At 36.7% G+C, this 15,881-nt stretch overlaps 1 protein-coding gene and 1 long non-coding RNA gene across 7 annotated transcripts in view; one reads left to right on the forward strand and one right to left on the reverse strand.

Moving 5' to 3' along the window:
• Nucleotides 1–307: 307 nt before the first annotated feature.
• Nucleotides 308–4,465, forward strand: LOC144332965 (uncharacterized). The gene is made up of 2 exons (XR_013401252.1): nt 308–2,987; nt 4,254–4,465. It is a non-coding gene; the product is annotated as an uncharacterized LOC144332965 (long non-coding RNA).
• The window catches only part of PAWR (pro-apoptotic WT1 regulator), a 90,614-nt gene continuing 77,254 nt past the window's right edge, over nt 2,522–15,881 (reverse strand). For 3 of the 6 annotated variants that reach the window (XM_015152350.3, XM_077954746.1, XM_077954747.1), the window contains exons 5-8: nt 12,775–12,922; nt 10,610–10,714; nt 8,599–8,702; nt 5,520–5,715 (exon numbers count right to left, since the gene is read on the reverse strand). In XM_015152350.3, coding sequence (XP_015007836.2) covers nt 5,709–5,715; nt 8,599–8,702; nt 10,610–10,714; nt 12,775–12,922 — 364 coding nt within the window. In that variant the 3' untranslated portion in view covers nt 5,520–5,708. Of the gene's footprint in view, nt 5,716–8,598; nt 8,703–10,609; nt 10,715–12,774; nt 12,923–15,881 lie in introns of all 6 variants that reach the window. The other 3 variants (XM_001085092.5, XM_077954748.1, XM_077954749.1) reach the window with 1 other exon arrangement.

Consider the following 15,881-nt stretch of genomic DNA (forward strand, 5'->3'; position numbering starts at 1 on the left):
TAAGAAATTATTCATGTAGTTTTAAAACACAATAGAATTTTCAGTCAGGCTGAACTTTTGTGCACTTCCTCATTTATTCGAGAAACCCCACCATTAATGTATTTAGACCTTAACATGATGGCTTTGAGTCTTAAATCATTGTCCACCTAAAATAATATACCAAATAAAGATTTTAAAAGTGCTGCATATGGTTTCTGTAAGAGGTATATAAGTTAATTAGATTACCAGAATTACCCTTTAGCTTCAAAAGTAAAACTCATGGTCAGGATTTTACTGATAGTATAGGAAGAAAAAAAAAAACCACTGCTGAAAAATAAATGAAAAAATTTTTATTGAGTATTACTTTATACAGGCAAATTAAAAGTGAATCTATATTAAGCTGACTATTCCACAATAAAAACCTATGCAATGGGAATAATCAAAGCTGTCTACACAATACTAATGTGTTCAATAAATTATCCAGATGTTTTTCTGCAAATATTTGGATTACCTGATTAGCTGATTCTTCAACAAAAGTTAAATTTTAGCTTTAATATGGTAGCAGCAGAATGCTACTTAAATTTAGAAGAAAAACATAAGAATAAAAACCCTGAATAGCATAGCCAAATCTTCCAAGAAATAAGTTCACCAAAAAAGTAACATACACCTATTTGGTATCCAGAGGAGGAAACAAAACAAAACACAGGCACTTAATCAACATTCACCAAGTGATCATCACTAACATTCTATTATTACCAGAGCAACTGTCAATATGTGAACTGTAGATCAGAACAGACTTACATATCTAAAAACAAACCAGTAATCAATAATATATACAGAAATACTAACTTGAAGTCACATTTAAATACCATCAAGTTTGGTGTATCTGATATAGACTGAATTCATCACTGCTATAAATTTCTTAAAAGTGTTCTTTTCCTAATGTAACATTATCTTTAAAAAATGGCAAGATATTTCCCAATATGCATCAGTTCTTTCACTCCACCATTCAGTAAATGTTGCAGCACATTAAACAGAACCTGTTAACTAGATCTAAAAACAATGGCTGCATAATTAACACAAAGAAGTACTTTTGAGTAAACTATTCAGATTAGACAGGCTAATGCTAACTAAGACTGCATTTTCTGCTACTGACATGCACTATATAGATCATACACTAAGATGGAAGGTTGGTCCATGTCCATTTATTTAAAGATTCTGTAACACCTATAATAGTATTTAATACAGCTCCCACAAACAATATTCCTCTCACATAGATGTAGTTATTTTTAGTGGGAATAAGGATATGACACATGCTACGAGATTCTAGCTAAGAAAATAAAAACAATATGGGCTCAGGTTTTCTTAGCAAGTTTTTGAACTGGGAAACAACCAACTTCCATATATCCAGGAGAAACTTAGCATGGGGCAAGGTGCCTTAGTTGATGTGCCTGATAAGCAAACTGTTAGTTGTCTCTTAGTATTATGTTTTCAGCTTAATGTAACAACAAAAGAAAGGTGTCACACTACTTCTCAGATAGTAACAATTGCAATCTTAGATTGTAATTGGGATTACAATTACAATCCCATGGGATATCCTTTATTAATGACAGCACAGTTCCAATGCAAAAGTCAAGCTTTATGGTTACATATCAGGATAGGTTCAGACCCAATATGACCATGTTTAGCACTAACTTTTAACATGTTAAAGTTCTGATTCCTGAATGTTTTTCTCACTTAATATATTCCCTCCAATGACAAGTTGTTGTGTTTGGCTTCTTATGCTGAAAATACATGCCTGAATCCTATAACAAGTTATTAACAGTATCATGAATAGTTATTAAATAAATGCCAGCACTGCATGGAACTTACTGTCACCAACTCAGAAGCATAAAACTACACACATATGCACACAAAAAAAATCCCAGAGACCTATCATTGTACATATGAATACTGTCCAGGGTATCAGATCAATTATCAAATCCAAGGTCTCTGCTGTTTTGTCTTACGGTGTTGAATATATGAATGCTTCTCTATTACACTGACTTTTTTGTATTATTTTCAAGAAATTATTAACTGGATTCAAAATCTTACACTTTTATTTCTAATTATAAAATCCAGATTAATCCAGAAAACACAAACCACATGTAACCGAGGTAGGTTTTTCACCTTAAGAATACATTGATTCTACCACAATTTAAAATTTTAAACATTGAAGAAAAAAAAAAAAGACTACATTGCTCCATATACCTGCCTCTGGTACTTAATTTTCTGCATTTGAAACTACTTGAACAAGTGTGACAGTGCTAATCTACTATATTTAGTAAATCCCTTAGTACCTACAAATACACACCCAAAAGCCCTTTCCCCCTTCTCTAATGGTAACTGTTGTATAATAAAATTGCCAACAACTCTAGAAAGATGAAATAAAGATTACTGTAGCAATCTTCAATTAATTCATTTCAGAAATCAAGGAAGCAAGTCATGTTCATTTTAAATATGACAAACTTACTATTTTGAAAATGAGCTCATAAACACATTAGAACTTTGAATGTGCTTTATTATGCCACAAATTCCCAGATTTAAGAAATAGTATTTCTGAACAGGAATAATAATTTCACAAATACTATCACTTTATTGACAATAGACAAGTCTTTTAGGGTAGTGCACATGTACTTAACATCTACCTTCTAACAATCTCAACACTTCTTATAAATTTTCAGGGGAAACTGCAGCAGATCCTACTTTATTTTTCAATGGTTAGTGTAAAACTCTGTATGTAAAATAAATACGTATTTTAAGGAGATGGGAGAAGGACTACATGTGAAATGCTTTGCCTAAGTTGTAAGGCTCCTGTCTTTACACTATCATTATGTTAACAAGGCCAAAATAAATCACTGCTAGAAATGTTCCCCCCAAAATTCTTAAACAGCTCAGTCTTTAAAAGTATTTAATAATTTTTTTTTTCTTTTGTGAGACAGAGTTTCACTCTTGTTGCCCAGGCTGGAGTGCAATGGTGCAATCTCAGCTCACCAAAACCTCCGCCTCCTGGGTTTTCAAGCGATTCTCCTGCCGCAGCCTCCCAAGTAGCCGGGACTACAGGCATGCGCCACCACACCCGGCTAATTTTGTATTTTTAGTAGAGTCAGGGTTTCTCCATGTTGGTCAAGCTGGTCTCGAACTCCCAACCTCTGGTGAGCCGCCCACCTCGGCCTCCCAAAGTGCTGGGATTACAGGCGTGAGCCATTGAGCCCAGCCTAATTGATATAATTTTTTGAAGTGAAATTAAGTGTTCCTTTATTTACATATGAATTAAATGGAAAATACAAAGTAATTTTTTTAATAAAACCCCACATACTAATATATTTTAAGGTTGAATACTAACAGCATTTTCACAAGATCCAAAGTGTGGATGAGGAACTAGGAAATAAGGACATGTGTGGCACATAACTAAGGGTAACTAAAGAAAGGTGAGTACACCTCACAACCAAAAGCAGCTAACTATGCCTGGCATACCACCCTGTCATGTGGGCAGCAGATCACTGTTCCCATGCTGGGAAAGAGTCTCCAAGAAGGGAAGCCCTTATGCAGTAATTCTGCAACTATATTAAATTTGGTAATCTAACATTAAACTTTTTCGTGAGCAGTGAATACACACATGGTCATATAAAAACTGCCCTGGAGACCAGGTTAATTATTAAATAAACTAAAAGGGGAGAAATGCTGGTAGATAAAATTATGTCAATTCCAGGGTTTTCAATGGAATAAAGAAACAGCAGCAGCTGCTTCAAAACTAGGCTATGATCAGAAACCTCAGATGATAACCTTTAAAAATTCTGGAGCCCAGAGTCTAAAGCTAAACCTACATAGGCGCTACAGCCAGGGAGTTCTTTCTTTAAGTTCCTCAAGTGAGTCTGATGATCGGCCAAGCTCAAAACTTCTGAATTGGGGAAGGGAGAAAGCCAACCTAGGTAAATGTAGAGACTTTTAGAATTCAACATTTGGGCCAGGCGCGGTGGCTCACACCTGTGATCCCAGCACTTGGGGAGGCCAAGGCGGGCGGATCACAAGGTCAGGAGATCGAGATCATCCTGGCTAACACGGTAAAACCCCGTCTCTACTAAAAATAGAGAAATTAGCCGGGCGTGATGACGGGTGCCTGTAGTCGCAGTGACTCGGGAGGCTGAGGCAGGAGAATGGCATGAACCCAGGAGGCGGAGCTTGCAGTTAGCCAAGATCACGCCACTATACTCCAGCCTGGGCAACAGACTGAGACTCCGTCTCCAAAAAAAAAAAAAATTCAACATTTGATACTTATCATTTACTCCACATTTTCCCCCAGCTGTCTCACCTTCTCTATTTTTCTAACAGTGAATAATAAAAGGGCTTGGCAAGTGAAGGAAAAAGTCAGTAGAGTACCCAAAATGGATTTGACTATATTCAAACCACTTTCACATATTAACTAGATAAAAGGATATCATACTGCTATTTGAAATTCAATCATCGAGCAAAAATGTCATAATGTCAATGTATTTTAAGGGAAGGGGGGATTCTTAACATGAAAATGTAATACAAAAACAATTCTAATAATAATATTTAATACAAGAGAAAATTTGTATAATTCTTTAGAAGTAATTCTGTTTTTAAAATTTCAATGCTAGGAACAAAATTCCTTAAAATTGAAATAGGGGAATATTCTCTCATATGAAAAAACTGTATTTTAGTACTATTTCTGCTTACATATTGTTTTGTATAAATGTTTTAAGTATGAATAACATTTTGGTTTTTATTTTAGTGTGCATGCTAATATAATAAAAATATGGATTTTTTTTCTCCTACACTGACTTTGTACACTTTCCAGGCCTGAAGAACAAACAACTTTTAAAATATCCTATGTTCACTTGCAAACCTTAGAACAATAAAAAAAAAGTAGTACCTACATAAGAAATTTTACATTAAAATTAAAATTGTATGTTTTTCAGGAGTTAAAGTGATTCAATTTTTCAATATTCAAACACAAAATAGTAAATTTTTTTTATTATAGCGCAATTCAAGTATTCTCTTAAATTTATATTTAATCGACTAGAACATGACAGTGACTTTGTAACAGCTTTCCTTTTAAAAGGATACTGTTACACAAAAGTATGACTCTATTACTCTAAATGCTTAGAATAAGTGGAAAGAAATGACAGTAGACAAAAACCTTTATGAGTGAGTCATCAACACATAAAAGGTTGCACACATCAGTAATAAGGCATGTGTAGGTAATATCCCAAAAGTATTTAAACTCATGTAAACAAAGACTATGTATATTCCTAAGGGAGAAAAGGTACTACCCAAAGATGAAATATATTCAGATGGCTGTGACTTTAAACCATGTATTAGTTGAATACCACACAAAACCAAAAAGGTATTACCTATCATTTAATAACTGAAAGATATTACTTATTTGTGAGATAAAAGGTTGATGCTTTTTTTAAAACCAATAATGAAAAAGAAGTATTTTGAAAACAAACATCCATTTTCTAGAAATAAATATACATGCTTAGTTATTTTAATGTATTGCAGCATAGGAATATTGTGCTAGCATTGACCATAACATTCAATCAGTAGTTTAAAATATTTTTTCCTCATTGAGTCTTGAATCTTCTACCTGGTCAGCTGACCAACAACTTTCAAAAGAGTTTTATTTTCCTGCTTTAGCTGTTCATTTTCATCTTCTATGTCATCTAGGTCCTTAAGAAAAAAAAAAAAAGATACTTTAAAAATACTTCAAAATATTTGATGAGAGATGAAAACACTTAATATACATTCAAAAATAATTCATACAACTAATTAATTTTGAAATGAGGGTAAGCTCTGAAAACAACTTTAGATGTAATATGTCCCACCAAAAATGAGCATCCATTACTTAAATCTTCATTCTTATAACAAGTCTATAGGCCAACTCTTAAAGATCTTTCAGTTTTTCTAAGGAAGCCAGAAGTCAGAACTTTAAAATTGTGAATCTTCCAATTTTCAATCATCATAAATAAGTTAGTGTTTTAGCTAAACTCCACTTCTCTTCCCTAAAACTGAGGCAAAAAAAAAAACTATCCATGCAAGCCGTATGTGGTATTGAGCCCTAGGTTGCAACCTTGTATCAAATTAGGCATCAAAAGGTGCAGGTACAAGTTCTAGATGCACTCCTATCACTTTGTCTGATCTTTAAAGGTGTACAATGGGGATAACACTCTGGGGAGGAGACAAAACTGAGGCCTACAAAAAAGGGGATCTGGAGTATAGAGAGTTGATCTGGATCAATTTATATGTTGGACTTTTCTACGACATTTTGAAGCAAAGGTTTTAGCACTAAAAATAATTCAAAGCCACTAAATTAAGTATTCGCTCTCCAGCTTTAAAAGCATATGATCCACCTCTTTTTTCCCTATACTAATCCTTGTCCCAAATACACAACCATCTGGTTAAAAAAAATTCACCATAAGTTTTAGTTACAAGAAATGTTATTTCAAGACAGACCCTTTACTGTTAAAAAAGCAGACATTTTTAGATTTATTCTTGCAGTTTAAAGTTTGATGTAATCAATCTGAATCACTGCTATATAGTATAAAAGCTTTCTAATACATTTAATATATTGCCTTTGGATAATTAGGTAAATTATTTTAAAATTTACAAGATCAGAATTTGCATTTATTTACAAACTAAATGAATAATGTTGGGAAACATTTGTTTAAACAATAAAAAATATGGGATTTCTAAAATTACCACAGTTGAAATCTACCTAAAATTTAGAATTAAATGATAAAACATATTCACGTACCATTATTAGATTATAAACTCTATGAAGGCAGGGGTTTTATTATTCTTAAGGCCCACAGTGCCTAAGACAGTTCAAACTCATTAAAGGCATCAAAAATATTTGTAGAAACAGGTTGGGTGTGTTGGCTCACACCTGTAATCCCAGCACTTTGGGAGGCTGAGGCAGGCGGATCTCTTGAGGTCAGGAGTTCAAGACCAGCCTGGCCAACATGCTGAAACCCCGTCTCTACTAAAAATACAAAAAATAGCCAGGTGTGGTGGCTCATGCCTGTAATTGCAGCTACTCAGGAGGCTGAGGCAGAAGAATCACCTGAACCCAGGAGGCGGAGGTTGCAGTGAGCCAAGATTGCGCCACTGCATTCCGGCCTGAGCAACAGAATAATGTAATCAAAAAAAAACCAAAACAAAACAAAACAAAAAAAACCTTTTCCTGTCTGCCTATACACTCCAAAGAAAATAAATCCTTCTATCAAAAAGACATATGCATGTGTATGTTCACTGCTGTGCCATTCACAACATCAAAGACATGGAATCAACCCAAGTGTGGTACATATATGTCATGGCATACTATAAAGCAAAAATAATAATAATAAATATTTGCGGAAACAGATAACCTACAGAATCAGAGAAGATACTCACAAACTATGCATCCGACAAAGGTCTAATATCCAGAATCAACAAGGAACTTAAATCAACAAGCAAAACACTATACAATCCCATTAAAAAGGGGCAAAGGACATAACAGACACTTCTTAAAAGAAGACATATGGCATGGTGTATGTAATCCCTCACACCTGTAATCCCAGCACTTTGGGAGGCTGAGTCGAGCAGATCACTTGAGGTCAGACCAGCCAGGCCAACACATGGTGAAACCCCATCTCCACTAAAAATACAAAAATTAGATGGCCGTGGTGGCACATGCTTGTAATCCCAGCTACTTGGGAGGCTAAGGCAGGAGGATCGCTTGAACTCACGAGGCAGAGGTTGCAGTGAGCTGAGATTACTCCACTGCACTCCAGCCTGGGTGATAGAGGAAGACTCTGTCTCAAAAAACAAAAACAAAACAAAAACACAAAACAAAAAGAAGACATACAAGCGGCCAAGAAACATGAAAAAATACTCAGTATCACTAACCAGAGAAATGCAAGTCAAAATCACGAGATACCAACTCACAGCAGTTGTGACGGTTAATATGAAGTGTCAACTTGATTAGCCAGTCAAAAATTGCTGTTAGTAAAAAGTTAAAAGACAACAGATGCTGGTGAGGCTGCAGAGAAAAGAGAATGCTTATACACCGTGGTGGGAATATAAATTAGTCCAGCCACCGTAACAAGCAGTTTGGAGATTTTTCAAAGAACTTAAAACAGAACTATCACTAGACCCAGCAATCCCATTACTGTCTATATACCAAAAGAAAATAAATCTTTCTATCAAAAAGACATATGAATGTGTATGTTCACTGCTGCACCATTCACAATATCAAAGATATGTAATCAACCCAAGTGTCCATCAATGGTAGATTAAATGAAGAAAATGTGGTACATATATGTCATGGCATAGTATAAAGCCACAAAAAATAATGAAATCATGTCCTCTGCAGCAACATGGATAGAGGTGGAGGCCAGAATCCTAACCAAATTAACTCAAAAACAGGAAACCGAACACTGCATGTTCTCACTTGTAAGCGGGAGCTTACAAGTGAGAGCTTACACTAAGCACACATGGATACAAATATGGGAACAATAGACACTGTGGACTACTAAAGGGCAGAGGAAGGTGGCATAGGTTAAAAAAAGTTACCTGTCAGGTATTATGCTCACTACCAGGGTGATGGGATCTGTATTCCAAACCTCATAATCACACAATACTCCCATGTAACAAATCTGCACATGTACCCCCTGTATCTAAAATACAAAGTAAACATTTTTTTTTAATTTAACATTTTTAAATTTTTTTAATTTAGAATTTCTTAGATCAAATTCTAACACCAATATAGGAGTACTTGTATTTTGAGATGGGAGTCTCGCACTTTTGTCCAGGCTGGAGTGCAGTGGTGTGTCTTGGTTCACTGCAAGCTCTGCCTCTCGGGTTCACGCCATTCTTCTGCCTCAGCCTCCCGAGTAGCTGGGACTAGAGGCGCCCATCACCACGCCCGGCTTATTTTCTGTATTTTCAGTGGAGACGGGATTTCACCGTGTTAGCCAGGATGCTCTTGATCTCCTGACCTCGTGATCCGCCCACCTCAGCCTTCCAAAGTGCTGTGATTACAGGCGTGAGCCACCACGCCCAGCCATAGGAGTATTTGTATTGGAACCAAAGATGAAAAGCAGTCCACAAAAAGTAGAAAGACTTAAAATATCTGAAGTCAAATACCGGCTCAGCTGATTACTCTATATGACTTTGAGCAAGTTAAATTCTGAGTTCCACTGTCCTCATATACAACCTATAGTTAATGCCTCAGAGCTTTATTAGAACAAGTCGGCATATGATGAAGCCTCTCTCTTTTTTCTCCTTTCATGGTTGGAGTTGAGACTGGATAGTGGATTTGCTACAGTTTTCCCGGAAGCAGACTTATTCTTTCCTCAATCTTAGCCAAAAGCCTTCTAAAAGGCAAAATTATGGAGTCTCTTCTCATCACTGTTACCTAATAAGCAATTACAACTGCTTCTAGCAAATAAATTCTGGGGCTGAAAACAAAAAGGAGAGTTAGCTACAAAGAATATAGTGCTAACGCTAAACCTAAAGTTGGGGATGCATTAAGTACAACTGGAGGAAAAAAGTGAAGATACACAGACATCTGGAATTTCTTATAGTGATAAAGTACCAATTTCAGGGCCAGGCACAGTGGTTCACGGCTGTAATCCCAACACTTTGGGAGGCAGAAGGCGGCAGATCACTTGAGGTCAGGAGTTTGAGACCAGCCTGGCCAACATGGTTAAACCCCATCTCTCCTAAAAATACAAAAATTAGCCAGGAGTGGTGGCACGTGCCTGTAGTCCCAGCTACTCGGGAGGCTGAAGCAGGAGAATCACTTGAACCCGGGAGGTGGGGGCTATAGTGAGCTGAGATCGCACCACTGAACTCCAGCCTGGGCAACAGAGAGAGACTCCATCTCAAAATAAATAAATAAATAAATAATAACAATAACAATAATAATAGTAAAGAGTACCAATTTTACTTTTTCTTTTTGTGGGGGGGGGGGACAGAGTCTTACTCTTGTTACCCAGGCTGGAGTGCGGTGGCATGATCTTGGCTCACGGCAACCTCCGCCTCCCGGGATCAAGCAATACTCCTGCCTCAACCTTCTGAGCAGTTGAGATTACAGGTTCCCACCACCATGCCCAGCTGATTTTTCATATTTTTAGTAGAGTTGGGGTTTCACCATGTTGACCAGGCTGGTCTCGAACTCCTGGCCTCAGGAGATCTGCCCTCTTCGGCCTCCCAAAGTGCTGAGATTACAGGTGTGAGCCACCGCGCCTGGCCTATTTTAGTTATTTCTTGAGGCAACTCTCTGCCAGTGCTCTTATGTATGGTGGTGACAAAGCGCCTGTCACCTCCAGACTTTAACAAAACACAGAACAAATCCATAAATCAGTCTACCTCCGAAAGAATAAAATTAAGTGAGCTAAACTGGTAACTGCCCAAAGGAAATCAGTTTTTGGAAGAAAATGATACTTCTTACTAATTATTATTTCACTAACAAAAGAACAAAGTGAATAATGCAATTAATAATTTCTTCATATTTATATATTTTCATCGAATTGAAAAAAAAAAAAAACCCTCTAAACCTGAAATATGGTGAAATACTTACTCTATTTAATAAATCAATTTCTTCTTTGAGTTTTCCAATCATTTCCTCTTTATCTTGCATCAGTCTCACAAGTCTTAGGTTTTCTTGTCTTTCTCGTACTACTTCCTGGAAGACACAATTTAAAAAACAGTAATTAGGAAGTAATTGGTTACTTATAATATTCCTAAATGGCATATATCTGCCAAGTTTGGTAAAATATCTTACATACATGAAGATTTCCAATGAATTCCTTAAAATATTTGGTGAAGGAACAAAGATCCCACCACAAAAGGAGAATAAGGGGAATATAGGAGCTTCGTTAGGATGCTCCTGAGTAAAGCTATGTTTATACAAGTCTTTAACAAAACTAATGTAATAGACTCAATTATTTAACTTCATGTGAGTGTGTATGTATGTGTGACAGTGTTTCGCTCTTGTCACCTAGGCTGGAGTGCAATGGCACTATCTCGGCTCACTGCAACCTCTGCCTCCTGGGTTCAAGCAATTCTCCTGCCTCAGCCTCCCAAGTAGCTGGAATTACAGGTGCACGCCACCATGCCTGGGTAATTTTCATGTTTTTAGTAGAGATGGGGTTTTGCCATGTTGGCCAGGCTGGTCTTGAAATCCTGACCTCAAGTGATCTGCCTGCCTCAGCCTCCCAAAATGCTGGGATTACAGGCGTGAGGCACCGTGCCCGACCTGTGATTTAACTTCTTTAGCTTATCACCACTGTAAGTTATGAACTACCTTATTCTTTAATGGGTATCTTGTTTGAAATAATTCAAAATTAATTTTTATTAAAAATACAAGGTTTAAGAAAAGGAGATGGCCCAATAGAAATTCTAAACAGAAAAACAATTATCCTAGTTTTACTTCTGGCTCTGCCAGTTAACTGATAATGGATAAAAAGAAGGAACTAAAGTAGATTACTGACTTTTAATATTTTTTTCTTTAAACAATGCAATACCTTTTGCAAAGAAATCTTATTTAGAATCCAAGGCATTGGACTTGCTCAGCCACCTTGGGGGCAAAAGGGAAGCAGAGCTCTAAAGGCCTTGCCCAGAACTTGGCTTCTTTCCTACTAAACCTCCTAGAGAGCAATCAACCATTCATATCCCTTAGCTGCTGCCAACTACTAGCAATTCAATCCAAATTCTTGTGGAACTCATGGGCAACTCCCTTCAAAACTAGTAGATTGCATATTACTAAAGTTTTTAATTTAAAATTATGAAATAACAGGCTGGGCAGAGTGGCTCCCACCTGTAATTCCAGCACTTTAGGAAGCTGAGGCGGATGTATCACCTGAGGTTAGGAATTCAAGACCAGCCTTACCAACATGGTGAAACTCTGTCTCTACTAAAAATACAAAAAAAAAATTAGCCGGGCATGGTGGTGCATGCCTGTAATCCCAGCTACTTGGGAGGCTGAGGCAGAAGAATCGCTTGAACCTAGGAAGTGGAGGTTGCAGTGAGCCAAGACTGCGCCATTGTACTCCAGCCTGGGCGACAAGAGCGAAACTCTGTCTCAAAAATAAATAGATAAATAAAAATAAATAAAATTATGAAATAACAATTCCAAGAAGAAACTGTTGTTAAAGCTTAGAAATGTGACCTCAAAATAATCATAAATGTTATAAAATAGAAACAAGTTTTAAAAATGAAATTTCTTTATATAACATATAAATGAGATCTTTAATAATATAGAGAATAATCTCAAGTAAAACAAAACACATTTTCAACAATTACAAAAGCATTCAACACCATTGCTAATTTTAGGGGTTGAATGTCAGTGGCACAAACCTGAGACCCTACAGTTAATAAATTTATGCCAATAGTCATCTGACTTGTACAGAAAGACACTTTTAAACAGGCATATTCTTACACAAAATTGTTTCAAACATCAAAGATGGACCTAATTCAGATTTACTACTGTAATTTCTGAAGTGACAAATGAAAATCTATTCAGACAATATAATAAACACACAGTAGTATATATTTGCCAGCTCAGGCTTCTAACCACTTCAAAAACAAAGACTTTTAATATATTAAAGGTAACACTTGGCAGAATAGAAGCGCACATATTAAATATTAAGGAATGTTATTTCCTTTCTCGCTCAGCTGCTATGAAACAAAAGAATTCTAATGGTATATTAATTTTATCAATCTTAACTAACTTATAATCCATACCTTTTCAAGATCTTCAATTTTCTTTTCCAGTGTGCTACTTGAAACCAGATTACCTGAAACATTTGCATCCCTGTTGTATCTAGGGAACCCACTTCTATCTGTTCGAGAATATCTACTTGAGACATCTTCTTCAGAGACACTGGTTGTGCTGTGGAAATATAAACATTTTATTAAGATCCCTAATATTCAGTAAGAAAAACACCAAGAATATTTTCTATTCAGCTTAAAAAAATTAACATTCCCCAAGGACATATGGCTATAGTAGCAACTTATTTGTAACTGTAGAAGTTAATCATTATTCCAACACAATGAAAAAGTGTAAAAGTAGCATTAATTCTTTCAACCATTATCTACTGAGTAGGTGTTAAGTAATGACTGAGTAGGTGTTAAGTAATGAACACTGTTCTGGATACTGAAGATGTAAACAGCGAACACAAACATGGACTCTGCCCTTGATAGAGCTTTTGGTTAAAAGGGAATATAACTAATAATAAATAAAGCAACATGATCAGTAAAACAAGGTCAGTGATGGATATTATGAGAACTATGATAGGACAGATCTCCCAGATTTTTTTGAGATGGGGTCTCACTCTTGTCACCCAGACTGGAGTGCAGTGGTGCAATCACAGCTCACCACAGCTTTGACTTCCTGGGCTCAAGCGATCCTCCCATCTCAGCTTCCTGAGTAGCTGGGACTACAGGTATGTGGCCACCACACCAGGTAAATTATTTTGTATTTTTTTTCCAGAGACGGGGTTTCACCATGTTGCCCAGACTGGTCTCAAACTCTTGGCCTCAAGCAATCCACCCACCTTGGCCTCCCAAAGTGCTAGGATTACAGGAGTGAGCACTGCGCCTGGCCTAGATCTCCCAGACTATCTGTGTTGAAAAACCACTTTCCTTCTTCAAAATTCCAATCTTTCATGGACCAACACTTTTAAAAAGTAAAATTAAAATGAACTGCTGGAAAAGTAAAAGTTAAAAAGGTCGTAAGTCCAAATGTTTCATTAGATTCAGATCCACAAAATTATAAATAGAAAAAAAGAAAAGAATTACATAAAGTGCAAATTCTCCACTGTAAGTATGCATACAGGCAATTAATACAGAAAATTGCTACCACACTGATAATTTTGTCATGCTATAATTTTAATCAAAAGTTGTAAGTAAAACAGCAATTCCTTAAACACCAATTCATGCCCTCTGAACAGCACATATGTCAGTATTTAAAGTTTTTAATGTAACAAATGAGTTTGCTTCTTGTTTGCCGTATTATTACTCCATTAAAAATTACCCCGCAACTTACACACATTTCTTATCTCAAAGTTCCCATTGGTCAGGAATTTAGAAGCAGCTTAGGTGGGTGATTATGATTCAGGGCTTCTCATGAGCTTTTAATCAAGATGTTGGTTGGGACTTCAGTCATCTGAAGGCTTAACTGGGCTAGAGAATCTGATTCTAAGCTCACTCACATGACTGATGACAACGGCCTCAGTTCCTCACTATGTTGGCCTCTCCACTGGCCTGTTCACCACATGGCAGCTGGCTTCCAGAGACAAAGTGACAGAACAACTGAGACAGAAGCTGCAGTGTCTGTCATAACGCAACCTCAAAAGGGACATACTATCACACTGACCTTATTCTATTGTTCACACATATCAACCTGGTATATTGTGTGAGAGGATTATACACGGTGCAAACATTAGGAGGTAGGGTTCACTGGAGGCTATCTTGAAAGCCAGTTACCACATTTGTTAATTAATCTATGTTGGACTGATGGCAATGCTACTCAACAAGGGATAATATATATCTAAACTACTTCGGTGTTTTAATAGCACTCAGAGAAAACAGTCTCAAATGACAGAAATAGGAGTGATTTTAATGCAATTTCAACAAGCTTGGACATTCATTTTTAAAAACTTTTGTCTCAAATGCAGAAAATTTGCTTTTCAAAATTTGTTTTCAATCCTTTACTGACTTGTATCCATTTCCAATAATTTATCCAGCAAATTTACTGGATAATCTAAAGTGACTTCTGGTTTTAAAAAATTGATTCCTCATCTATGAATTTCTTACCCATGGATTTTCTTGTGATAGAAAATAAAAGTGTCCTATCAAATGTCTAAGGTATTTGATTGTAACTTTTTCAAATGTGCAATATCAAGATCACCATCTACTTTACTGATAGTTGTTACTATATTGTTGTACCATTTATAACAAGCTAAGGTAACTTTCTCCTCAAATATCCAACTTTCATTTTTGTCATCTGATCTTATCTGCCATTGAAAAGCCTTCTGGGCTCACTGCAACCTCCACTTCCTGGGTTCACGCCATTCTCCCGCCTCAGCCTCCCGAGTAGCTGGGACTACCGGCACCCGCCACCATGCCCAGCTAATTTTTTGCATCTTTTAGTAGAGACACGGTTTCACCCTGTTAGCCAGGATGGTCTTGATCTCCTGACCTTGTGATCTGCCTGCCTCAGCCTCCCAATGTGCTGAGATTACAGGCATGAGCCACTGCGTCCGGCCTAATTTTTCTATTTTTAGTAGAGACAGGGTTTCACCATGTTGGCCAGGCTGGCCTTGAGCTCCTGACCTCGTGATCCACCTGCCCCGGCCTCCCAAAGTGCAGGGATTACAGCATGAGCCACTGAGCCCGGCTGACTGAAATTCCTTCTTTGCATGGAAAGCTAAGATCACTTAAAAAATAAACAAAGAATGAGGCTATCAGACAGTAAGTCTAACTCACATATTTGAAAAGTTGGGGACCAAACTGGTTTCTTATCTTGCAAAAACACCAAGAGTTCATCCCAAAGTTCGAATACTCTTGACTGAAAAGGTTGCTTTGAAGACCAATGTACACCCTAGTATCTGGTAACAGTTGATCAGCTAACTCCCAAACTACAGTATCTAATTTTTTAGAAACCTCAAATTTAATGAATTAGTGTTTAATAATTCACACTTTTAGTGAACTATACTGTGAATTCAGCTGATATAGCAAGAACACCATTTAGTTCAGCTGACAAAGCAAGACTTTCTCAATGAAAGAAGCAGGACACCGATTTACATTCTGGTACAAGCTTCAGCATGTTTTTCTTATCACTGTGCCTG

Source organism: Macaca mulatta, chromosome 11 (genome assembly GCF_049350105.2).
Source record: "Macaca mulatta isolate MMU2019108-1 chromosome 11, T2T-MMU8v2.0, whole genome shotgun sequence".
NCBI lineage: Eukaryota > Metazoa > Chordata > Mammalia > Primates > Cercopithecidae > Macaca > Macaca mulatta.